This window comes from Schistocerca serialis, chromosome 8 (genome assembly GCF_023864345.2).
Source record: "Schistocerca serialis cubense isolate TAMUIC-IGC-003099 chromosome 8, iqSchSeri2.2, whole genome shotgun sequence".
Lineage (NCBI taxonomy): Eukaryota > Metazoa > Arthropoda > Insecta > Orthoptera > Acrididae > Schistocerca > Schistocerca serialis.
Genome location: NC_064645.1, coordinates 139,240,216 through 139,267,584, shown reverse-complemented (window position 1 = coordinate 139,267,584; position 27,369 = coordinate 139,240,216). Strand labels below are relative to the sequence as shown.

General features: G+C 41.7%; 1 protein-coding gene across 1 annotated transcript in view; it reads left to right on the top strand.

Annotated features, from left to right (window-relative positions):
- The window catches only part of LOC126416873 (cytochrome P450 4C1-like), a 150,091-nt gene that overhangs the window by 51,402 nt on the left and 71,320 nt on the right, over positions 1–27,369 (top strand). The window contains exon 3 of the mRNA XM_050084756.1: positions 18,803–19,030. Within this exon, the coding sequence (XP_049940713.1) occupies positions 18,803–19,030 (228 nt within the window). The remainder of the gene's footprint in view (positions 1–18,802; positions 19,031–27,369) is intronic.

Genomic DNA, 27,369 nt, shown 5'->3' with positions numbered 1-27,369 from the left:
ATTTAGGTTTTCCGTGATTTCCCTAGATCACTCCAGGCAAATCCCGGGATGGTTCCTTTCATAGGGCACGGCCGACTTCCTTCCCTATCCTTCCCTAATCCGAGCTTGTGCTCCGTCTCTAATGACCTCGTTGTCGACGGGACGTTAAACACCAATATCCTCCTCCTCCTCTTATGCTCTGACTGGCTGACATGAGCAACCCGAGCACGCGCCATGCCGATTTACATACCGTATTTGTTGTAGTTATGGTTATGTGTTCAAAAACACGCATTTTAAGTCATATTACAGATTTCCCCAAAACGTGTCGTCTGTAACGTGGTTACTTGTGATGAAGTGTAGAAAAATGCTAAATAAGCTAAACTGATAGTTACAACAAAGGAATTCTTTCTTATCACCTATAAATGCGCTTTTGCTTACCTTAATTCATATGTACACTCCTGGAAATTGAAATAAGAACACCGTGAATTCATTGTCCCAGGAAGGGGAAACTTTATTGACACATTCCTGGGGTCAGATACATCACATGATCACACTGACAGAACCACAGGCACATAGACACAGGCAACAGAGCATGCACAATGTCGGCACTAGTACAGTGTATATCCACCTTTCGCAGCAATGCAGGCTGCTATTCTCCCATGGAGACGATCGTAGAGATGCTGGATGTAGTCCTGTGGAACGGCTTGCCATCGCTGAAGACGACACGTCTCCATTCGTCCCTCCATTCACGCCTGTCGCGACACCACTGGAGGCGGGCTGCACGATGTTGGGGCGTGAGCGGAAGACGGCCTAACGGTGTGCGGGACCGTAGCCCAGCTTCATGGAGACGGTTGCGAATGGTCCTCGCCGATACCCCAGGAGCAACAGTGTCCCTAATTTGCTGGGAAGTGGCGGTGCGGTCCCCTACGGCACTGCGTAGGATCCTACGGTCTTGGCGTGCATCCGTGCGTCGCTGCGGTCCGGTCCCAGGTCGACGGGCACGTGCACCTTCCGCCGACCACTGGCGACAACATCGATGTACTGTGGAGACCTCACGCCCCACGTGTTGAGCAATTCGGCGGTACGTCCACCCGGCCTCCCGCATGCCCACTATACGCCCTCGCTCAAAGTCCGTCAACTGCACATACGGTTCACGTCCACGCTGTCGCGGCATGCTACCAGTGTTAAAGACTGCGATGGAGCTCCGTATGCCACGGCAAACTGGCTGACACTGACGGCAGCGGTGCACAAATGCTGCGCAGCTAGCGCCATTCGACGGCCAACACCGCGGTTCCTGGTGTGTCCTCTGTGCCGTGCGTGTGATCATTGCTTGTACAGCCCTCTCGCAGTGTCCGGAGCAAGTATGGTGGGTCTGACACACCAGTGTCAATGTGTTCTTTTTTCCATTTCCAGGAGTGTATATAAATGAAATCGACTGGTATGTGACCATAGCAATGAAATTTGGCTGATTCGGTGGTTCTTCTTCGAGAGACACGTTGCAAGCTTACAGAGTCTGTCCTCGTTCATAGTATTACGCGTGAATGTTTCAACTCGCTTTAACTAAGAGAAGCAGGAAAGGCTTTTGCCAAATTGTTTTCATAAACAATGTTCCACAAGATAAAAGCATCTGACGCTTTCATGAAGTTCTTTCGGCTGTATGATGCATTCAGTTCATGACGTAAGTCTGAAGACTAATTTAAACAAATTAATAGTTCTCTTTCTGGGAACATAGTTTTATGTTTCGAAAACAACGACGGTCCAAACAGTTGTGCTATCGCCAAGTTATTATTAAAACTGAATCGGTCACTGATCTGTAATGATGCAGTCGCAGGCGTCTCGTTCACAAAACATTCTTGATTCAGTGAAACGTCCAGGTTTTGCAGTTTTGCAGTTGGTTCTTCCTGTTCCCAGTGATCGTCAGTGTCAAGTGAGCCCCAAACATGCTGGGCAGAAGCTGCAATGTGAGATACACATTCAGCAGTTCTCACTGCATCAACATTTCTTTGCTGTAGTTGATTGAACAGAAGGAAATAAATTTCTCGTTTATTGTTCCCAAGTAACTCATATCGAATTATTACGATCAGTTGTGACAAAACAGCACAATCAGTGGTTTGTCAACTTCGATTGCGAGGAGATTTGTCTTCGACAATTCACTCGTGATTAGATTAAGGCATACTTTACAAACTGTTTCCAGCAGTTCATTTTGAATGTTTTGAACAGGCGTAAGAACGGTTTTCTGATTCATCAGTATGCTACTTGAAGACGCCGTCCATTTCTGCCATCAGATAAACTAAAACTCGAAAAATTCCTGGGTTCTTGGAATTTTCTGTTTCGTTATGACCCTACAATACTAGCTAGAATTTGCTGCAAAATGTAATAGTCATCGGTTTACTCGATAACTATCTGCTTTTTGAGACATTTTCATTATATGTGTTCGCATTGAGGCGGTAAGCACTATCTGATGGGCACATACTGTACACTTTCCCAAGCACTGAGATTTCAATAAAACTATTCAAATGTTTTTCAGTGGAATTGTGTTGTTTCGTGTGTCCGTGAAAATTTTTTAAGTCTGTGATTATATTCTCAGTTCGACTGTGTCATTACTATATGTCACAAGACAGGTGAAACAGAAAAATGCTTTTTTTCACTTCACAACCACTCAGCTGTACTATACATTTCTCAGTTAAAAATGTGTGTATAACCTGCCTGGATTGACACAATTTTGTTCTTGGTTGAGGTTTAGATCGGGTCTGAGCGAACCAAGTTCCTTCACTTTCATCCTAACCGCATATTCCAAAATTTTATCTGATAAATTACATGCAGAATTCATATTGTGTTGCTTTCCAACTCGCGGTATGCTGCAATTATTGGCAAGACAGTAAAACTCACTAAATTCCGGCATAATACACTCACAAACATAAACTTACTAATAACGCTCGTTAACCGCAAACGCAGTCAGCAAACAGTGAAACTAAAGTAACAGGACACATTCCGCATACGGGACATATTTCACATGCATTTTCTTTCATTCATTCGTGAAACTCTCGCTAGTTGCTGATACTTGTCAGCGTTCTCTACTGCTCTCTGGTGAGAGATTTGCAAACTTATTCCAACGTGTATAAAATAGCCAATGGCAAAAAAAAAATCTATAACACTCTCATAACAATAATACAACGACCATTAATGACGCATCAAATGTAATAGAGATATACGAGATTCATATTCGATAGCAAGGTTTCAGAAACTCTGTTCTTTCCCTTTTGATGTACGCAGTGGAACGCGAAAATTGTGTGCAAGTTGGTAGGATATCCTTACGCGGTTCGAAAAACGTAGCATGATATGACACACCAAGAGTTCCAAAAACGGTGACTCACATTCGTTACATGGAAGTGGGAAATATGTGAAATGTGTTCTGATATTTTAAATTCTGTAATACGTTATTGAAAATTTATTTTTATACATATTTTGGCGCGGCTCCGTCTCAGGGCCTTTAATTACGAGACGCGCCTGTTATAGATCGTTTACAGCCCGTAAAGTCAACAGATTACGTCACTTAAGTGTAAGCAATACTATAATTATATTTTTGAACTTAACTCATATTTACATTTTTCTGCATCTTTCCGCGCTAAACGTTTTATAAATTTATTTCCAAATGAAACTGTTATCATAAACAGAAATCTGATATAGTAATTATCTCGTTAAAACTTTTATCACTTATGTACATTAAAACGTATTATTCTCTACCTTTTGTACTGCAGTGTTACTCTCAAGAAAGCAAAGAGTTATCTAACTGCAAAGTCAGCGATATAATATCAATACTCTGCATGAAGGTATAACAAGGGGAGTTCACGGCCAACGAGAGGAATTGTCGTGACGTCACAAACTAGAAGCCTCCATGCTAGTTGCATCAAACGTAGCTTCTCGTGGAATTGTTTCAAAAATGCCAGCTGCGTCATTTATGGGTGACTAATCGTTCTGATTATAGTCTAAAGTGTAACGGAGGCACATTTCATTCGTAAGTTGACTCATTCAAGGGATATTTTCTTTTATATACCGTATACGAAATTTCGTTGCCCTGTTTGCTTTTAGTGTAGAGGTTTCATTTCTTCATTTGACTTTGGATATACTACTAGTTGGACTCGGAAAGCTCTCTAGGTGAACGGTGTAGAAGGGAAAATTTGGAACCGACCAACAGAGCAAAATGTGTTCTCGGCAGTTTCGGGAAGAGGACATAGGCCAGACATCAGCTTCGTTAGCAAAATGCTGAATTACACAAGCAGCCTTTTCACATCCCATGCTTCTCTTCTTGGTTATTGTAAACACATAACAACATGGAAGTTACGTTAACGAGGCCCAATGTGTCGTACATCTACGTCAAATATGCGTGTAAAACCAGAGAACTGTCTGAAAATGACCTCCTGATACTGTGTTATCCACGAAAGCGCTGTAACATTTACTATTTAAACAAACTGCTGTGGCCACACGACAGAAATTGAAAACAATAAGCAATCGAAAACGCTAGTCTGCTAATGTTTTGAGGTATCTAACATGATAACGTCGGCATCAGAGTAACGTACAGCGTAAATCTATAGCCTCACCTCCGCTTATTGTGCCTCCGTGGTGTTCTGTTAATATTATTATGTACGAAAAATATATTTCCTTTATGTTCCCTTCTTTTTTCGCTTAATTATTTTTATAATTATCTGTGTTCTAGGGTAAAAGTGCAAACTATTGACTATTTGTCTTCTTTTAACAGTCTTTTCAATGAGAATTAGGCCAGTATTTGTTAACTCGACTGTAAAGTGAAATTCAGTCTTCGATGCATCCTGTGCTATCGCCGCTATCTGCGGAGACTGGAAATATTTCTCTTCCTAAACACTTGATGTAATAATGGAACTATTGAAGTTCGCAGCTCGTGGTCGTGCGGTAGCGTTCACGCTTCCCACGCCCGGGTTCCCGGGTTCGATTCCCGGCTGGGTCAGGGATTTTCTCTGCCTCGTGATGACTGGGTGTTGTGTGCTGTCCTTAGGTTCGTTAGGTTTCAGTAGTTCTAAGTTCTACGGGACTGATGACCATAGATGTTAAGTCCCATAGTGCTCAGAGCCATTTGAACTAATGAACTTCACCGTTTTCCTTTTCGGCGTATTTCTTCTCTCTTTATACAGCTACGAATCTCTCTTTAATATTGGTCTTAAACCCATGGGATTAGATAATTGTAGAGAATGAAGAGTCGGGAGCTTGATTTTGACTTTAATTTAAACTTTTATTCACACAAATATCGTTGTTCGAGAGCGAGTGCCAATGTGACCACTGACCAACATGGAATCTGACGGGTAACAGAAAACAACTACTGCCAAACCACTTTTGCCGCAACATTAAAATATTTAAGCAAGGCTCTTCCTGTTTAGGCGTTGGCTGCTAACTGTCCGGTGGAGGTTCGAGTCCTCCCTCGGGCATGGGTGTGTGTGTTTGTCCTTAGGATAAATTAGGTTAGATAGCGTGTAAGCTTAGGGACTGATGACCTTAGCAGTTATGTCCCATAAGATTTCACACACATTTGTCCGTCTTTTTTTGCTAACTGTCACTCTTCCCGTTACATATTAAGGTCACTCGTTGCAGTTTATGCTTCAAATGTGTGATAACACGGAATATGATAACACTGAACGTAGTTCAAAGTAATGATTCCATCAGGTAGGACAGAGTCTCGTGTAAGCCGTTAAGGATCTTGGTCAAATTAAGCGCACATTACGCTATACGACAAATCTCAAGTTTCATAATTGATTAACTGGCGCCTGCTAAAACTATACTCAGCACTTGAGCCTACCTCACGAGCTCAATGCAATCCACAAACAAGTCCGTAACGCAAGCAGAAACCACTCTTCCCCACGTGAGAATTCTGCGCAGGCCCACGAGTACAATAAACCAGAACAAAATCGGATTCCAACTAATAAACAATCCAAATATCAGCAATGCATACGTGCATGCATGTCAGAAGGAACTGCGGGTCGTAATTATGAACAACATAGGCACTGCAATGTTGCATTTATTCGCCGATACCCGGCAAGTGACTTTCAGTTAAAAGTGTCTCCGCTGTGCGGGAAGGTACACAGTTTATGTACGAGAACAGGTTGTGGACAGGTGGTTCACGACATATGGAAGTTTTGGTCTGCTCGTCAGTCGTGCTTGGATAACCGAATGGTGAGAAGGCCGCTCGCGATGAGAGGAAAATCGGGGTTCGAAACCAGGTCCAACATAAATTTTCACTCTCGTCATTCCATTATACAGCTGATGGTTGTCTATATTTGCAACTGCGAATACGTTTCATATATATTATGACTGAGTGCATTAACCCCTTATAACAGAGTCCTCGAGTATACAAACTACAGATGTGCACCTGAGAACGAACGCGTTACAAGTATTCCACATGGCCACCATTTTTGTGAAGGCTGACTCCTTGTCGATGCCTGTATATGTTCAGAAATGCCACGCGTGTTCTATGTGCATTGAAAATAGTTCACAATGCATTCTAGGAGTTCCTTGACACTATCAACAGGGCTGGAATACTCTAAAGCCTTTAAATGTCTCAACACAAGCAACCTAAATAGACCTGGATGGCCATGGTATTGCCGAGTCACAACTGATACATCTGTTGTTGAAGAATCGTGCTAGATATTCCCAAAGAGTCACATGGATGTGTGCCAGTGCACCATAATGTATGCCTCACATACTTATCCTTTCACTATAAGGAATATAAATTAATATTTAACATTCTTTAACATCAACATTGTTGTATCATTGGCATGACTTGTGCGTGCATCGTATCATGGAAACCATTCGTTTCCACACCTAAATTTATTAAGATGATTTTCCTGTTTCAATCTCCCCTACTCGCTTCTACTACACTCTCACTATCTGTCCGAAATGCACAAAGCTCTGATGAATACAAAAACAGACAAACCATTTTATACCCTACCTATCTAAGAAACCCAAAATTGCCTTTATATTTATTCCAATATACGTTTATAATTTTTTTGGATGAGCAGTATCGAAAATGTAATATAACTTTCGTTCTAGTACCCATTCTTAAATTACAAGCTATGTACGCGTATTCCTTATATCAATCCAGCACAGTCTTGTTCTATATGTGGCGTGCTTCACATGTACATTCGTGACAAATACTGAGCTCTTTTTTTTGTAAATAAACTTCATCCCAACAGTCGTTACGCATTGCTGTGTATTGTAGTGCCTGTGCGTCAAAAGTCTACGAAACTGGTCTAGTATGTTTACTATGCTACCCATACAACATGAAATAAATATTAATTGGAAAAATGTGTGAAACAGAGTAATGACAGACCTTCATGGAAAGACTAGAAGGTGGTATACAAGCGACAGCGTAACTAGTCAATACGTTCCAAAACGTCACGCATAAAAACGGGATTTTCCAGAGCTCATACCTCGGGTTCTATTGATGGTAGAAAGGTAGGGTCAAGTGTTTTGGATAGCCCTTGAGCTAACGGACATTTTTGTGATCATCCTACTGTCACTCCTGTAGTACTGGATCAAACTTACAATATTACACATTTTCTCCTGCTTAGGCAAGTGGAGAAAACCGGTTGGTTCCTTTTACATTTGATGTGAACTACGGTGAGGATGATGAGAACTTTGGATGAACCATTAGTTCATAGGTGCTTTCTTGGAAAATCTCACAAAAAGGGTATTTTTTACAACATTTTCCCAGTCACCAGCGGGCCAAACCCCAGCCGAGGATTCCAAGACAGCTATACACAGCAAATGGCTGAAATACTGACAATATATTCTTAAGATCTCGATCTCGATAATCTTGTAAATTTCTTTATCGGTTCCCAAGATACTGAGCTTCAAATTTACGCTACTTCAACACGTAAAATCTGGTTGAGGTGAAATCCAAACAATCAATAACCACAGCAAATAGCTCATACTTTAACGGTAGATTCTCTAGCCCTTATCTGGAAGAGCCATTATGAGAAATCTTTAACAGTTATCGAGAAACGCAAAAACTTGTTTTTTTTGGTAGGAAAACACAGCCACGGATTCCAAGACAAATATCCACAGAAAAATCTGTAATTTTTACGACGTATTCCTAAGATCTGGATCTCAGAAAACTTGAAACGTCGCCTTTGAACAATTTATACATGACTTTGTTTCATCTGACACACAATATTTTTTTTTTTTTTTTTTAGCGCGACGCAGTCTGACTTTCAATAACCCTACAAAAGAATGGCCCTGACTAACATTAACCTATACCTTTCACAAATCACTTACATCACAAAAACCTTCGTTACTCGAACTACTGCAATACAGCGAGCGCCACTGCTGCCAGCTAAATAAAAGATTCAAACTACGGAAGACTCTAACTAATGATAGTCATAGTTAGCAAAATGAAAGATTTTAATAGAGAACAAATAATGTATTTACCTTAATAGTCATAATATCTATAGCAGTTCATGACATTTCAAAACTCCGCCATCTCTCTCCACATCCACCACTGCTGGCGGCTCACCTCCAACTGCGCAACGCTACGCGCTGTTCGCATCCAGCTGCCTAACACTACAATGGCGAGTATTAAAACAATGCCAAGCAGCCACAGACTGCACACAGCATAGCCAGTGATTTTCATACAGAGGTGGCGTTACCAATAAAAAAACATAAACAGCCTACTTACATAGCCCCCATGCTCCCCACAAAAAAATTTACAAATTGTTTTGGGCAGTGGCCAATAATGATTTGATAAAATTTTTCATAATTACAATAACAAAGATATCAAATGCACACACTTATTGATACAATGCTGGTCAAAAGCTAAAATTTTCTCACAGTCCATAAAGACAGTCCTGATCCTTCATCACAATAAAATAGCAGTGTTTTTCTCAAAGTCTGAGCTGTAAAAGAAAATGCACACGGAAGTAGTGGATTTCCATGCAGTCTTGAAGAAGTAGTGTTGTCCTTCCAACGAAAAGACAGTGCTGACTCTTGACATGCAGACAGGTAGTGGGCCACAACAGAGCAAACCCACCGCAGAGTCAGTCGAAGTTTTGAAGAATATTGGTAGGTAGGTCATCACAGAGTAGAGCCACTGTAGTCCTGGTAGAGATTACGGTATTGGTGGGCCACCAGAGGTGCAGACCCACTGCAGTCCTTGTAGAAATAATGGTATTGGTGGGCCATCAAAGATGCAGACCCACTGTAGTCCTTGTAGAGACGGCCAGCAGCCATCTGTTGCGACTAGGCAGGTGCACAATCACCATCGAAGAGTCTTGCGGAGAATATAGCAAGTCCATAAACCACCACTTGTGCACTAACAAAAAATTTGTTTTAAATGTCGTTAGAACCAGCAATGCTGTTATCCAGTCCCTTGCTGAATTATTAACAAAAGTACAAACACTATCAGTCCCTACTTCTCACGTATTGTCCATATACTATGACCAACAGAAACATGTGCAGTGAAATGTAACTTACAAGTTAATAATATGATGAATGGTGACAATTACAATTTTATAACATGAGAATACAATTACAAAGATACAGAAAACATCATTAAAAACATAATAATACAGATAACATTTGTAGTAACACAGAATCGAAATAACATATACATTAGTGTTACAGGAATTATAAGTACCTACATAAAAGATCAGAATAACTTTTGAAACATCAACTTCACACATAAGCATTAAAACAGAACAGAATAAATAATGTCTAAGCATCTTTACAAAGTCAATAACATATTATCAGAAAAATTCTACGACGTAAATCTTATCAGCTAAACACATAAAGACAACAAAAACACAAATTCACATAGTGTAATAACACAAGGGGAAAGGAAAGGAATTGTTTTACTGCAGTATTTGGCAAAAAAGAACATTTTTTACTTCTTGGAGATCTCCCTTCGTTCTTCATTATTCCCAAAAAGTCCTACCTATATCTCCTTTCTGTATTCTATTCATATTTCTTTCAAAATAATTATTTCTCAATGTACAATACTCATTCAGGCCCAAATCTTTGTCATATAACTTCTCAATGCATTTCTTCCAAGTCATCACAACTCGTTCTCTTATATAGCCTACCCCATCTTAAGCTAACTTAAATCTACTGAGCTCAGATGCTAAACTAAGGGATGAGGCAATGCAGCAGCACAAAACAATTAACACAAACAGCGATGACAAAATATTCAAATTGGCAATTCGAGCATCAATATTACAACTAATATAAGGCAATGCGCAGCAAACAAGAAAAATACATCAGTAGTAAAACTAAGTTAATACAATGTAAAATACAGTAGGACTATGCCTGGCAAACAGCAGCAGCAAATGAAATAACTTATACCTAAACATGACAAACCCACAAGCAGAAAAAATAGTACACTAAAGACAACAACACAGATAAGGGAAATGTATATTCACATCTTAATATCTATGTCATTAAAGTGGTGCACCACAAAAACTAATTCTACAACAAATTACCAAGTACTTGAAAAGAAAATTATATATGCAGTTAGTGTTATTAGTCCCTTCTTATTGTTCTTTCCATTCCGAGAGCTCCTTTTTCGAAGAATGTGGATCACAAAATAATTATTTAATAGATCTGTTGACAGAAAGTGTTCATATTAGCAAATGCGATTAATTTTATTTTATAAAACCAATGTTGGAACACAGCAATCTCTCAACTAGAAAGACAATAGATGTAAAATGTTTCTCATCGTTTCATTAGGCATTTTAGTAAATATCATAAATTAAGAGCTCCACAGTATAATCATATGTTTTCAAGTTTGAGTGTGTCGTATTTGCGTTGCTTTCTACAAAGGAATGTCAATAGCCAGGATAATGGCCTCTTTTTTTTTTTTGCACCTAATGGCTTTCTTTTGTCAGACGTCTACCTCTCAGCCGGGTGCCCAAAACGCATTACGCCAAGGTCACTTACCTTTCTTACTGAAATATTTATGACACCAGTTTGCACTACAGTGACAGTCTCATATAAAAAATTTCACAGGTCTGAAATTTGCGTTACAAATCTGTAGAAACAAAATCCTGTAAATATAACAGTGTCCAAAAAATTTTCGTCGGCATTGTGGTACATTCATGCATTTACGCACATTTCATAAGTCTTAAAGTACGATTCTCGGTTTCCAACATCCTTTTTCACAAACCAAAGTCCCTAATCACTACTCATCATTCCTTGCTTTATTATACATATACATATTCGTCGACACTTCTTCAATATTTCATCATAATAAATACGTAGCATCATCAAATTCCTCATATAGCATCAGCTTATTGATCATAAACATACCTCAACAGCATAATACACATAGTCATCGCAATAATAACATCATAACACCTCAGTCAAATCTCAAAAACGTCGTAGCTTCCTCCAATAATTTCAAAACCTACAAAAATTCTCTGCTCATGTCAAAAGTGTCATCTACCTCAAACGTACTTTAAAAATCATGATCCCATACCAAATACCTCATTCAAAGCTCTCATAGTATCACAATGGTTCTGAAAAAATATGAACAGTTCACAAAGTAAATACAAAATACAGTTTCATAAGTGTGAAGTTATCCAACTGTGTAATTGCGTAAACATCTGTCACTGATGTAGTAAAATAAATGTTTGTCTCTCTCAATTAAATGATCAGATAGCTGTGTACTTTATGTGTTAGAGAAATATGGTACCGATGTGTAAAGTTGTATAAGCAAATACCATATTAGCTAGGGCTCCTTGTAATTGCCAAACACATGGTACACAAAGTAAGCATGTACCCCCCTGAGGATTAATGTAATTATACCTTCAGGTGTTACGGATTACAGCAGTGGAATGAAATGTATCACGGAAAACCTTTGTATCATTGTACTTCAAATATCTTTAAAAATATGTGATTTAAGTACAAAATTAATCACTCAAATACGTGTACTGTAGCGCTAAACTGTGCGTCTTGTTGTAAGATAATCTCTGTGGAAATGTCGTAGTTATCGTCCTCCGAAAGCTAAGTTCTGCAGAAGTCAATGTACTTACCTCATGATACACAAAAGTGAAATGCTTTGCGTATAGATATCTTAGTTATTACGCTTATTGCTGTGATGAAGAAAGTACTGTGCTGTAACGTATTGTTGTCCTACGGAAAAGGCTGTCTCCTTGTAGCTATACCATAAAAGTTACTACTAAAACATGTTTTACTTTCCAGAACAACACAGAAAAACTGTGCAGATATAAAACAGAAACACTGAAAAAGCAACATTGTAAATTGTCACTCATTAGTAGCGTCGTGATAAAACCGTGTAGTTGTCACATAAACTAACCACTGTCGTCTGGTATCTCACAGAAAGTACTTTAAATCCAGAATGTAGTTTCAAGTAAACCAAAATGCTGCATTACAATGTCATTAGCAGTACCGGTATATGTTCTAAATATGTAAGCCTTATAGTCGTTACATAATCGTGCAACTAACAAGCAGGAATGTACACACACTATAACATTGTGTCATCTGTTCACTATAACAATGTATTCGTAATTACTGTCTAAATACACTCCTGGAAATTGAAATAAGAACACCGTGAATTCATTGTCCCAGGAAGAGGAAACTTTATTGACACATTCCTGGGGTCAGATACATCACATGATCACACTGACAGAACCACAGGCACATAGACACAGGCAACAGAGCATGCACAATGTCGGCACTAGTACAGTGTATATCCACCTTTTGCAGCAATGCAGGCTGCTATTCTCCCATGGAGACGATCGTAGAGATGCTGGATGTAGTCCTGTGGAACGGCTTGCCATGCCATTTCCACCTGGCGCCTCAGTTGGACCAGCGTTCGTGCTGGACGTGCAGACCGCGTGAGACGACGCTTCATCCAGTCCCAAACATGCTCAATGGGGGACAGATCCGGAGATCTTGCTGGCCAGGGTAGTTGACTTACACCTTCTAGAGCACGTTGGGTGGCACGGGATACATGCGGACGTGCATTGTCCTGTTGGAACAGTAAGTTCCCTTGCCGGTCTAGGAATGGTAGAACGATGGGTTCGATGGCGGTTTGGATGTACCGTGCACTATTCAGTGTCCCCTCGACGATCACCAGTGGTGTACGGCCAGTGTAGGAGATCGCTCCCCACACCATGATGCCGGGTGTTGGCCCTGTGTGCCTCGGTCGTATGCAGTCCTGATTGTGGCGCTCACCTGCACGGCGCCAAACACTCATACGACCATCATTAGCACCAAGGCAGAAGCGACTCTCATCGCTGAAGACGACACGTCTCCATTCGTCCCTCCATTCACGCCTGTCGCGACACCACTGGAGGCGGGCTGCACGATGTTGGGGCGTGAGCGGAAGATGGCCTAACGGTGTGCGGGACCGTAGCCCAGCTTCATGGAGACGGTTGCGAATGGTCCTCGCCGATACCCCAGGAGCAACAGTGTCCCTAATTTGCTGGGAAGTGGCGGTGCGGTCCCCTACGGCACTGCGTAGGATCCTACGGTCTTGGCGTGCATCCGTGCGTCGCTGCGGTCCGGTCCCAGGTCGACGGGCACGTGCACCTTCCGCCGACCACTGGCGACAACATCGATGTACTGTGGAGACTTCACGCCCCACGTGTTGAGCAATTCGGCGGTACGTCCACCCGGCCTCCCGCATGCCCACTATATGCCCTCGCTCAAAGTCCGTCAACTGCACATACGGTTCACGTCCACGCTGTTGCGGCATGCTACCAGTGTTAAAGACTGCGATGGAGCTCCGTATGCCACGGCAAACTGGCTGACACTGACGGCGGCGGTTCACAAATGCTGCGCAGCTAGCGCCATTCGACGGCCAACACCGCGGTTCCTGGTGTGTCCGCTGTGCCGTGCGTGTGATCATTGCTTGTACAGCCCTCTCGCATTGTCCGGAGCAAGTATGGTGGGTCTGACACACCGGTGTCAATGTGTTCTTTTTTCCATTTCCAGGAGTGTATGTTCCCTAGGTTCTAGACTGGATAGTTACCTTCAAAACATTGTTGCATGTTAACAGTTTCTAAGTGTGACAAAGCGTACTAGTAGCGTGAAGTGAAAAATTTTATGGTAAAGACTAAGTTAAAAAGCAGATTATCTTTCAATAAACGGTTTTACATTTGAAAAGTGGTACAATCTCTTACTCTTCATAGTACTCAGAGTTTCAACATCAACTCAGTTATCATGCGGTATACATCGGTAAATAATACTAGAATTTTTCCTAAGGTTAGCGTCTATGTTATTTTTCTCTGAGCCAGCCGGTGCACGCGGCTACCTGCGGTGCAAGTCATTGTCTGCTATCTCTTTGTTGGCGTGCGTCGTTATTGGGCTTAGGAGACCTAACTTCTACAAATTCACCTTGCCGAGAGGCCCCTGCCCTGTTTGAGCCACGCCAGTTCTGATGGAATTTAGGTCTGTCGTTTTGTCGGTAGTTTACATAGTTTCTTGTTTGTCGGTCATGTGGTGGAGAATTTCTCCCTGAATCGTAACTGCGCACAGAACTGTTGCGTCTGAAGTTATTCTGTCTCCCTTGATAATAATAGTTCTGGTTGCCATATTGTCTGTTTCTATGGTAGTCTCTGTGATAGTCATTACTATGGAAATGCGATCTTTCTCTGTAATTATTTTTACTCTGCCAACGGTTGTCATATGTGTGGTGTCTGTTTTGGTCACGATTTACGTTGTAAGAATATCCTTGTCGTGTCCAGTTATTGTTTCTGTCGTCACAGAATTGTGACGGATGTGACCTGTACTGATTGTTTTCCTGTTTTCGCATCCCGCGACTGTCTGTGTCAATTTCTAATTCTTGTAAGAGTCCCTGAAAAGCTTCAATATCGTCTTTGCAACGTCCTGCCAAAATAATATGTCGTAATTCAGGCAGTTTGATTAAGCAAATGCGGATGAGTTCTGAGGGGCTCTATGGGTTTGACAGATACTGCTTCTTGTGCAACATGTCTTCAAAATATTTCACAAGACTGGAAAATTCAGATTGTTCGAAATGTTTCATCATTATGATGCTATGTTTTACTCGGTCTTGTGTAGCTTGAGACCAATATGCTGAGAGGAAGGCATGATAAAATTGTCCTTCACTGTGACAATCGTGAATGACCGATCGCATTCTTACAGCTGGTTCATTCTCTAAGTAGCCACACATAAATTCTAACCTGTGCTCCAGTGACCAGTTGGGAGGAAAACAATGAGAGAATTGATGGAGCCACGCTTGTGGATGAATGTCGTTGGCAGAATTCTTAAATGTTTTGAATTTACGTGTACTAATAAACAGCTTACAGTCAAAAGCATCGTGTCGGCGAGTAGCATATCGGTCATTGTTACGTCGTGTCGGCGGTTCCATCTCAAAATTCGGTGCACCTTGCCAATTTCTTTCATAATTTCCGAAGTGTCCTGTGTTATTATTTTGTGGGTGTTCCGTATTTCTAAGTCCCTCTTCCCGTGTTGGAGCGCGAGTATCCTCTGAAATATGAAATTTTTGTGTTACTTGTGCCAACTGATCTTGTACTTCCCGGATTTCTCTTTTTTATTGCACATTAATTTGATTCTGATTTTGTTTGAATTTCTTAATTTGTTCATACTCTTCTGTGTCAGTGATGGCTACAGGTCTTGTGTCATTCAGATCATCATCTACCTTTGCAGATAAGTTAGTGAACTGATTCGAAAGTTCGGCTACTTTCTCCGATAGTGTACTTATTTCCTCAGTGTGTTTTTCTGAACCAAGTTTCAGAGTGTCCATTTGTGTTGAAATCGCGTCTACTGTGTCCTTTAAGTTTTCTTGAGTTTTTGCAAGTTGCGTAACCGAATCGGTAGATGCAACTGAGTCAACTTTAGCTTGCAAGCTCTCATGATTTTCATGAACAATAGTTTGCAGTTCTTTTATGGCTGCTTCATGATTCTGTAATGCATTTTCATGCCGCGAAAAAATAGGTTGGAAATGCTCACAAAATTGTGTTTTTACGTCATTACAGACTTTTTGACATTTCGATTCAATGTTATGTAACTCAGTAGTTAAATCTTCATGTGTTTGTTCAAGTGTGGTGTGAAGATTTTGTTCCATTGCGTCTAACTGTTGCTGTGTTTGTCTCTGGTATTGTTCCATTGTGTCTAACTGTTGCTGTGTTTGTCTCTGATTTTGTTCCATTGTGTCTAACTTTTTAAGATTTTGTTCCACTGTGTCTAACTTTTGAAGATTTTGTTCCATTAGGTCTAACTTTTGAAGCTTTTGCTGTGTTTGTCTCTGGTGTTGTTCCATTTGTTGCATTAGCTGTAATGACAACGCATTAGTGTCTGGAATCTGTTCCTCTACGCTTTTCGGCAGTGCATTTGCACCGGCAACATTCACATTTTGACAAGCAGAAAATGTGTCTTGACTTATTTGAGAAAACGGTGAGGACGCAAATCCTGAATCTACAGTATTTGCAAAATTGTGTCCTGTCATTTCGGATTCCTGAGGCGAGCTGCTGCCGAGCGATCGATCGATAATGCTTCCCTGTTCACTAATTGTTTCACTGCCTACGCCATTGTTTGCCGCCCGCTCCATTTCCCTATGCACAATTACCAAGTTACTATGTTGAACATTAGTTAATTCATTACACAGTGGCGCTAACACACTGCTTTCGTCTTCGCTGTCGTTTCTCAGTTTACTTTGGAGCTTAGTGTTACGTTTTTCACACGCCATTATTGTCACAATATTTCACACGACAACACAGAAAAACACAATTTGAAGAGCAAAAATAGGGGAACACATTAACATAGCACTGAAAATAATATCTAGTTAATTGCAAGCGCAGCTGCGAAATACTTGCTGCAAATCTACATGCATGCCACAATTGTTTTACTGTACAGCAATGAAAGACTGCAACTACAAAGGAGATGCTCTCTATAATTACGCGCTAGCAATAAACAAAAGCTACAGTAATTACACAAACTACAAGAAAAAATCAGAAGATTCCCGTGAGGTATCCTCGGCTAAGGGTCGACATATGAAACGTCCCCTTTGAACAATTTATACATGACTTTGTTTTAACTGACACACAATATTTTTTTTTTTTAGCGCAACGCAATCTGACTTTCAATAACCCTACAAAAGAATGGCCCTGACTGACATTAACCTATACCTTTCACAAATCAGTTACATCACAAAAATCTTCGTTACTCGAACTACTGCAATACAGCGAACGCCACTACTGCCAGCTAAATAAAAGATTCCAATTACGGAAGGCTCTAACTACTGATAGGCATAGTTAGCAAAATGAAAGATTTTAATAGAGAACAAACAATGTATTACCTTAATAGTCATAATATCTATAGCAGTTCATGATATTTCAAAACTCAGCCATCTCTCTCCACATCCACCACTGCTGGCGGCTCACCTCCAACTGCGCAACACTACGCGCTGTTCGCATCCAGCTGCCTAACACTACAATGGCGAGTATTACAACAGCCACAGACTGCACACAGCACAGCCAGTGATTTTCATACAGAGGTGGCGTTACCAACAAAAAAACATAAACAGCCACTTACAAACTTCGAAAATTTTCTTCATATCAGATTTCCGGGACACGGAGGTTCAAATTTATCCTAATTTTACAAGTAAAATACTCGCTTATAATCCGGTGTGAGTCGAAAACGTAGCTTATAAAGTAACGTAGCACGAAGTAGTATGCTGTAAAGTGTCTCCATTATCATCTGCTAACCTCATGTTTGTAGTCCTGAAGCACATACTTTTTTTTACGTAAAATCCGATCTGAGATGTTAAAATTAGTTTTGCGTTATATCAGTTTCACATAGGTAAACTGTCTAAATGTTACTGACCAATACATTTCTTTTCACCTCTTTCTACCTTCCTCAGGACTTTTAAAACCTTCTCCAAAAAATTTGGCATGCAAACATATTTATGCTTTTTTATGCTGAGAGATAAGAAGACAGTGGCAGTGGCAAAAGAAATGGAGAAGTAATAAATATTGGAAATAATGGAATGCGGCTATATTACAGAAAGAGGGAAGAAGACAACAGTAGCGCGAGGGAAAGAGAGGAACACAGTGACAGTGTAACATTGTTGATACACCTACAGAACAGTGCAAGGAAAACAGTAAAGCTGACAGTGCTAGTGGGGAGCTGGGGGGGGGGGGGGGGAGAGGGACAGTAATAAAGAATAACAGAAGGTGGAAGAGGGTGAGAGCCAACGATAATGAGAGACAGAGTATATGACAATGACAACGAGGAAGAGGGAGAGATTGCTAGTGAAAAGAGATAGCGGTAGTAGGGAGGAAGGAAGAGATTTAGAAGTAAGAGAGAGCAAGAACGAGACTGACAGTGAGAGCAGACTGCAGTAGCAGGACAGAACGAACGGAATTGTGGGTGTGACACAGGAGACAATGACAGAGAAAGCACATAGAGATAATGACAATGACTTGGAGTGATTGAGTGAGTGAAATAGAGGACCTGGGAGTAGATGTGTATGAGCGACTTAAAAGCGATGAACTAACGTGTGTGAGTTTGTTACAATTAGGGGAGCTTGTCGGAGTTTGAAGTGAGTTTCATGTTAAAAAAAAGCGAGAAAATGTTCGCACGTCGAAATTTTTGGGAAAATTTTTAAAGGTGCTGAGGAAGGTAGAATGAGGCATCTGGTGTTCCATTTTTCAGTCAGAATCTTTTAAATAAACAGGAACATATTCGCATTTTTTTGTGCTCCGATAGGAGCATTTTACCGCTGGTTTCTAACTGTCTATGAATCGCCTGAAAGCAGTATTCCATTAGAATCTCTGACGCTGGCTATCTCTCTCCACAGGAGCTGGAGAAATTCATGGGGAAATTCAACCACATTGCATACTTGTTGGGCGAGCGGCTGGCAGAAAGGAAAGGAGAAGAGGTGGACGTATACCATCCACTCGTGCTGAGTACCGTACGCGCAGTGTTCGCCACTATTTACGACATCGACCTGGAAAGCATCTTCCCAGATAGGCGTGGACAGGATGAGGTGGTTGATCTATTCACTGATTTCGGAAAAGCTATATCGGTAAGTTGTTGAAATATCCTGTAACTTATATTTAAAATTTCCGTTATTGACAGAACAGCGAGAACGCAATCGTGTGATAAACTGAGAGTAAGAATGAGTTAGCCTCCGACTGTTGTTAAATTATCTTTAATTTTTTTAACAAGATCTATTACGAGACCTCTAGCCTCATCTTCACATGAACCAGTTCACATTCCACAAATATAACAACCCACTACACACGTAATACAATTTCATTACTGCTTGTGGCTATGTAGACTCTCCCGGCGTATTAACAGATCAGGTTCTTGTCGGAGCTTCAGTCGGATCAAACTGTCACCTGCGCACAATCTTTCCGTGGTTCACATGGCCGCCATCTCCAGCTGAGAAAAGCTAAGATATGAAGAAGAGTTTGACAGAGCACTGAAAGACCTGAGTCGAAACAAGGTCCCGGGAGTAGACAACATTCCCTTAGAACTACTGACGGCCTTGGAAGAGCCTGTCCTGCCAAAACGCTACCATCTGGTGAGCAAGATGTATGAGACATGCGAAATACCCTCAGACTTCAAGAAGAATATAATAATTCCAATCCCAAAGAATGCAGGTGCTGACAGATGTGAAAATTACCCAACAATCAGTTTAATAAGTCATGGATGCAAAATACTAATGCGAATTCGTTACAGACGAATGGAAAAACTGGTAGAAGCCAACCTCGGGGAAGATCAGTTTGGATTCCGTAGAAATATAGGAAAACGTGAGGCAATACTGACCCTACGACTTATCTTAGAAGCTAGATTAAGGAAAGGCACAATTACATTTATAGCATTTGTAGACTTAGAGAAAGCTTTTGGCAATGTTGACTGGAATACTCTCTTTCAAATTCTGAAGGTGGCAGGGGTAAAATACAGGAAGCGAAAGGCTATTTACAATTTGTACAGAAACCAGATGGCAGTAATAAGAGTCCAGGGGTATGAAAGGGAAGCAGTGGTTTGGAAGGGAGTACGACAGGGTTGTAGCCTCTCCCCGATGTTATTCAGTCTGTATATTGAGCAAGCATTGAAAGAAACAAAAGAAAAATTCGGAGTAGGTATTAGAATCCATGGAGAAGAAATAAAAACTTTGAGGTTCTCCGATCACATTGTAATTCTGTCAAGACAGCAAAGGACTTAGAAGAGCAGTTGAACGGAATGGATAGTGTCTTGAAAGGAGTGTATAAGATGAACATTAACAAAAGCAAAACGAAGATAATGGAATGTAGTCGAATTAAGTCGGGTGATGCTGAGGGTATCAGATTAGAAAATGAGACACTTAAAGTAGTAAAGGTATTTTGCTATTGGGGGAGCAAAATAACTGACGATGGTCGAAGTAGAGAGGATATAAAATGTAGACTGGCAATGGCAAGGAAAGCGTTTCTGAAGAAGAGAAATTTGTTTACATCTAGTATAGATTTCAGTGTTAGGAAGTCGTTTCTGAAAGTATTTGTATGGAGTGTAGTCATGTATGGAAGTGAAACATGGACGATAACTAGTTTGGACAAGAAGAGAATAGAAGCTTTCGAAATGTGGTGCTACAGGAGAATGCTGAAGATTAGATGGGTGGATCGTATAACTAATGAGGAGGTATTGAATAGGATTGGGGAGAAGAGAAGTTTGTGGCACAATTTGACTAGAAGAAGGAATCGGTTGGTAGGACATGTTCTGAAGCATCAAGGATCACCAATTTAGTATTGGAGGGCAGCGTGGAGGATAAAAATCGTAGAGGGAGACCAAGAGTTGAATACACTAAGCAGATTGAAAAGGATGTAGGTTGCAGTAGGTACTGGGAGATGAAGAAGCTTGTACAGGTTAGAGTAGCATGGAGAGCTGCATCAAACCAGTCTCAGGACTGAAGACCACAACAACAACAATGAAGAAACAACGGCATCTCAATCCGTGGTTCACCTGGCCGCCAGCTCCAGCTGAGAAAAGCTAAGATATGAAGAAACAACGGCATCTCAATCGGCTGGCTATGAGTAATAATCTTTAACGATATATCACTTTTCGACAGTATTCGCCACTGGAGGCGCTGCAACTTTTCTTGCACTATTTGGCAGCAGCAATGATTAAGCCATTGCGCATTCGCTTTCATTTTGTCGCTTCATGTAAAGGTACCGTCGGTCACTGTTTGAATTAGTTATCGGCGTGAGCAGGTTAGCTTTTCGCACCTGATGATGGCGACCAGGGGGATCGCGGAAACATTGTGTGCAGATGACAGTTCGATCCAACAGATGACACGACAAGAATTTGATCTAAATTTGATTACTGATTGGCTACAAGGCTTCCGGAAATCAACTGAAGATCACGGAGGATAAGTGAGAAAAAGTATGGGCGGAGTTCTATGGCACCGAAGCAATGACCAGCCGCTCATGGACAGCAGGCCGGCCGGTAAAGTCGTGCGGTTCTAGGCGCTTCAGTCTGGAACCACGTGACCGCTACGGGCGCAGTTTCGTATCCTGCCTCGGGCATGGATGTGCGTGGTGTCCTTAGGTTAGTTAGGTTTAAGTAGTTCTATGTTCTAGGGGACTGATGACCACAGATGTTAAGTTCCATTGTGCTCAGAGCCATTTGAACCATGGTCAGCACCAAACTTCGACCTGCGACATGTCGTAACTAGATTATCTATTCACGGCTTTCCGCTACGGTAGCAGGTTCGAATCCTGTCTCCGGCATGGATGCGTGTGATGTCCTTAGGTTAGTTAGGATTAAGTAGTTCTAAGTTCTAGGGGACTGATGACCTCAGAAGTTAAGTCCCATAGTGCTCGGAGCCATTTGAACCATATTCACGGCTTTCATCATCTAATTTGCAAAATAAAAACTTATCACGACCCAACCACAACATGTGTGTGTGCAACGTGTAACGAAGACTGTGAATGATATCACGTAGAAATGTGCAGTAAAGGAGTGAAATCTATAAATGAATATGCAGAAATGTAAATGTAAATGGGAAGTGTAAAGCAAAGTAACTGTATATTGCTGTTTGGCTGCAATTTTATTAAATAAAATTTATTGGCTATGTGTTAAAAACTGTGCCTTTTAGAATAAGATGTTACCTTCTTTAATCAAAATGTTTTGACATTTTTCTGTCGCAGAAATTCGCAACGACACTGGAGTGCGATACACACGCTGTCATTCTATACGTTCGTTAATTTAAGACATCAAGTAGTTTCTGACAGTTTTAGATGATACTCAACATGCGTAAACTGGACAGTACCATTGTACACTCCTGGAAATTGAAATAAGAACACCATGAATTCATTGTCCCAGGAAGGGGAAACTTTATTGACACATTCCTGGGGTCAGATACATCACATGATCACACTGACAGAACCACAGGCACATAGACACAGGCAACAGAGCATGCACAATGTCGGCACTAGTACAGTGTATATCCACCTTTCGCAGCAATGCAGGCTGCTATTCTCCCATGGAGACGATCGTAGAGATGCTGGATGTAGTCCTGTGGAACGGCTTGCCATGCCATTTCCACCTGGCGCCTTAGTTGGACCAGCGTTCGTGCTGGACGTGCAGACCGCGTGAGACGACGCTCCATCCAGTCCCAAACATGCTCAATGGGGGACAGATCCGGAGATCTTGCTGGCCAGGGTAGTTGACTTACACCTTCTAGAGCACGTTGGGTGGCACGGGGTACATGCGGACGTGCATTGTAGTGTTGGAACAGCAAGTTCCCTTGCCGGTCTAGGAATGGTAGAACGATGGGTTCGATGACGGTTTGGATGTACCGTGCACCATTCAGTGTCCCCTCGACGATCACCAGTGGTGTACGGCCAGTGTAGGAGATCGCTCCCCACACCATGATGCTGGGTGTTGGCCCTGTGTGCCTCGGTCGTATGCAGTCCTGATTGTGGCGCTCACCTGCACGGCGCCAAACACGCATACGACCATCATTGGCACCAAGGCAAAAGCGACTCTCATCGCTGAAGACGACACGTCTCCATTCGTCCCTCCATTCACGCCTGTCGCGACACCACTGGAGGCGGGCTGCACGATGTTGGGGCGTGAGTGGAAGACGGCCTAACGGTGTGCGGGACCGTAGCCCAGCTTCATGGAGACGGTTGCGAATGGTCCTCGCCGATACCCCAGGAGCAACAGTGTCCCTAATTTGCTGGGAAGTGGCGGTGCGGTCCCCTACGGCACTGCGTAGGATCCTACGGTCTTGGCGTGCATCCGTGCGTCGCTGCGGTCCGGTCCTAGGTCGACGGGCACGGGCACCTTCCGCCGACCACTGGCGACAACATCGATGTACTGTGGAGACCTCACGCCCCACGTGTTGAGCAATTCGGCGGTACGTCCACCCGGCCTCCCGCATGCCCACTATACGCCCTCGCTCAAAGTCCGTCAACTGCACATACGGTTCACGTCCACGCTGTCGCGGCATGCTACCAGTGTTAAAGACTGCGATGGAGCTCCGTATGCCACGGCAAACAGGCTGACACTGACGGCGGCGGTGCACAAATGCTGCGCAGCTAGCGCCATTCGACGGCCAACACCGCGGTTCCTGGTGTGTCCGCTGTGCCGTGCGTGTGATCATTGCTTGTACAGCCCTCTCGCAGTGTCCGGAGCAAGTATGGTGGGTCTGACACACCGGTGTCAATGTGTTCTTTTTTCCATTTCCAGGAGTGTATAAATATTTCTTACGTATGAGTATATCGAACTTTAATATTTTGTACACCTCTGACTTGGACATGAAGTAACTAATCAATTTCAAGAACGGAAGGGATAAAGAAAGTCTCTAACACATAATAAGTAAGTAACGCAGTTGTTTTATGTATGCACAGGCTTATTGTAATTCCTTACTGTGGACAGGTACATATGAAGATGAGGCTGAAATCCCGTAAACTGATCATGTTAAAACAATAGTTAAGATCATTTGCTTGCAGTCTCAGGCAAGTTAATTCTCTCAGTACTGTGATTTGTTTAAATCTGAAACTTTTGTGAACTTTCGTATCATCTGTCGAAGTTTCTAGCATTCCACTGGCTCATTGAGCACCTTGGTTCATCACATACTTCTTGTAATCTACTTTTGCATCTAAATACACACTCTCCAAACCACGGTATGTCGCATGGCGGAGATTACCGTGTACCACTATTAGTCGTTTCCCTTCCTGTTACTCTGGCAAATAGTGAAAGAGAAGATTGACTTTCTATATGCCTCTGTATGAGCCCTGATATCTCGTATCTTACCTTCGTGTCCTTAAGCTAAATATACGTCGAGGGCAGCAGAATCGTTGTGGAGTCAGCTTCAAATGCCGCTTCTCTAAATTTTCTCAGCAGTGTTTCTCGGAAAGAACGTTGCCTTTCCTCCAGGGATCCCCATTTGAGTCTCCGAAGCATCTCCGTATCACTTGCGCGTTTTTCGAACCCACCGGTAAGAAATATAGCAGCCTGTTGCTGTGTTGCTTCAAAGTCTACCTTTAGTCCGAGATGGTGAGGATCCCAAACACTCTACCAGTACTCAAGAATATGTCGCACTAGTGTGCTACATTCGGTCTCCTTTGCAGGTGAACCAAACTTTCCCAGCCGCGCGGTCTGGGGCGCCTTGTCACAGTTCGCACAGCACCCCCGTCGGAGGTTCGAGTCCTCACTCGGGCATGGGTGTGTGTATTGTCCTTAGCGTAAGTTAGTTTAAGTAGTGTGTAAGCTTAGGGACCGATGACCTCAGCAGTTTGGTTCCATAGAACTTACCACCAATTTCCAAAATTACCTAAAATTCTGTCCAATAACCGAAGCCGACCATTCGCGTGCCCCTCTACAATCCTTACACGCTCGTGCCAGTTATGAAATGTTACTACTGGGAATAAACGTTACTATGTCACGATAAAACGATATCGTAATAACACGACAATAGCAAGTACCAAAAGCACTTCATAATGCAGATAATTGCCAAATTCACATAACGTTGCTGTTCTTCACTTCAGTACGAACACTTATTTGATTCAGCTCTTCTTCTTTATTTATCTTGCGTGACTGTCCATAACAGCTCCAACTTATACCCATTCGAACTCACATCGTGTAGTCAAACTTTGGCTCCCCTCTCCAATTTTATCAGTCTGGAACCACGCGACCGCTACTGTCGCAGGTTCGAATCCTGCCTCGGGCATGGATGTGTGTGATGTCCGTAGGTTAGTTAGGTTTAAGTAGTTCTAAGTTCTAGGGGACTGATGACCTCAGATGTTAAGTCCCATAGTGCTCAGAGCCATTTGAACCATCTCTAATTTTACCCGACTCTCAACCCCCCCCCCCCCCCTCCTCCTCATACACACACAAAATCCCCTCCGTAACCAAATTAACTATTCCTTAAATGTCTAAGAACGTGTCCGTATTATCAGTTATTTCTTTTTTGTGATTAAAGTGGAGTAATTTTTATTTACTTTGTTACTGAGCGGTTTACTATTTCTAGGTTTTGATCTGGCGATGGTAGTAGCCGAAACGGTGTTGTAAATAAAGCCATACACTGCCGTAAAGAAAATGTAATGCACTCAAGGACTCTGTCGAGTGGCATAGTATGTGAATACTGAGGGGTTGTAATGTTAGCGATTTGTTTGTCGCAGTCATCGGCGATCAGATGATCCTCAAGAGGCCTGTCTGTGCACCTGCTGTTTCGACTCTGCAGGCAGTAACTGTGATGAGCTTAGAGGCGAACAGTGTCTGCAGCATTCAGTCTAGTGTATAACGATGCCACTCCGACGGGTACGTAACCGTTTGTAACAACTTAAGCGGGTACGACGTCAAACCGGCCGAGTTGGAGCAGGAGAGACACCACAAGACATTTTAATTTCCACTGTTTATACTTTTATAAATAAATGCATAAAACTTCGTCAGCATGACCAGGAAGGTCTCAGGATTCACAATAATAGAAGTGGAAGTTCAAAAACATAACAAACTGATTTTTTTACGTGTGAAATTTCATCATTTTTTCACTTACTATTGGCTGTATTTGTTGCTATAGGAACACTCTTCTTCATAAGTAAGAGAGATACTTTGATAAATTTTGCAGAGCATACAACCATATTTACAGGTGTATGAAACTGTAGAATTTATTGAGATTATGAAAAAATGAATGAGCTGTTAAATTTTAAACTTCATGTTTAGAAAAAATTTAAATTTTACAGGTAATTAACTCAATTTTTACCGTAGTTTTTAATAGATTTGGAAAATTCTAGAGTTTTGCATTAAGGAGTCTGTGTTTAATAAGCATACCAGTTTAAAAACAATACGATATTTATTTTCGATGTTACATGTACGTAAGCATAGAAATTTGTGTTTTGTGGAGAACGGCCGTTAAAGTTTCTGCTTGAATTTGGCATTCTTTTAGAACTGTCAAGAACCATAAGCTAGTTCTTTTTCATTTTATAAATCAGTTTTCTTCCTATTCACATTCCTATGATGCACTCTTCTTGATTTTATCACCTCCAAAAATGATTTATCTGCTTTAATTACGCGCTATCCGTCTATCGCATTCAAAGCTCTGTTGCAGTTCACTCCGGGATTAATTTCCATTTTCTCTAAAACATATTTCCTGGTTTGCACACAATCATTAAAACATGAGACTGCATCGTAAACACCAATAGCAAGTGCATTTCTTCCTACAAAAATGATTTTTGGCAATCTTTCCCATACACATTGGTTAAAAATTTCATTTGGGTTTTGGGTGCCGCCATGAAGACATTTCTTCGATAGGTTTTCATTTGCAAGCTCTCTGAATATAGGTCTGATGGCTTCCATTACAGCAGTTGGTACAGAATTCCTGTGATGATATTCTTCACCGCCAGCAATTGACCTTTGGTAGCCACACCACGGTTCACTTCCTTTTGGACACAAGTTGTGGATAGGGTTATTGTCTGTGGACATTTTGTGGAAGTAGGGTCCCAACTGCTTGCTTCATATTTTGCAGGTCCCCCTTCTTCCTTATTGCCAAGCCATTAAGTGTCTGTAGCTTGTCAATTCTGCGTCCGTCAGTTGCCCTAACCCTTTTATTCCCTTCCCAACAGATAATTTTTTTCCTGACATATCTTGTCTCAGCCTTCTAAGCCTAGTGACAAGTCTTTTCTTTGCATCTCCCAGACATTCTAACTTCTGCACAATAGTCTCATCTCCATATGGAGCACAATTTTGAACCTCGAGCAAAGCGAAATGCACTTACGTATGACAGAAGAAAGCTGTGCAAAGGGTTTTGGCGCTGCGTCTTGGTACACTTAAGACCAAAGAACGTGCCTTATAATCTCGCAAATATATATTTTTATACATAAAACTATTCAGGAAGTCATATTTTCGAAAAATCGATTTTTTTTTTAAATTCTTGATGTC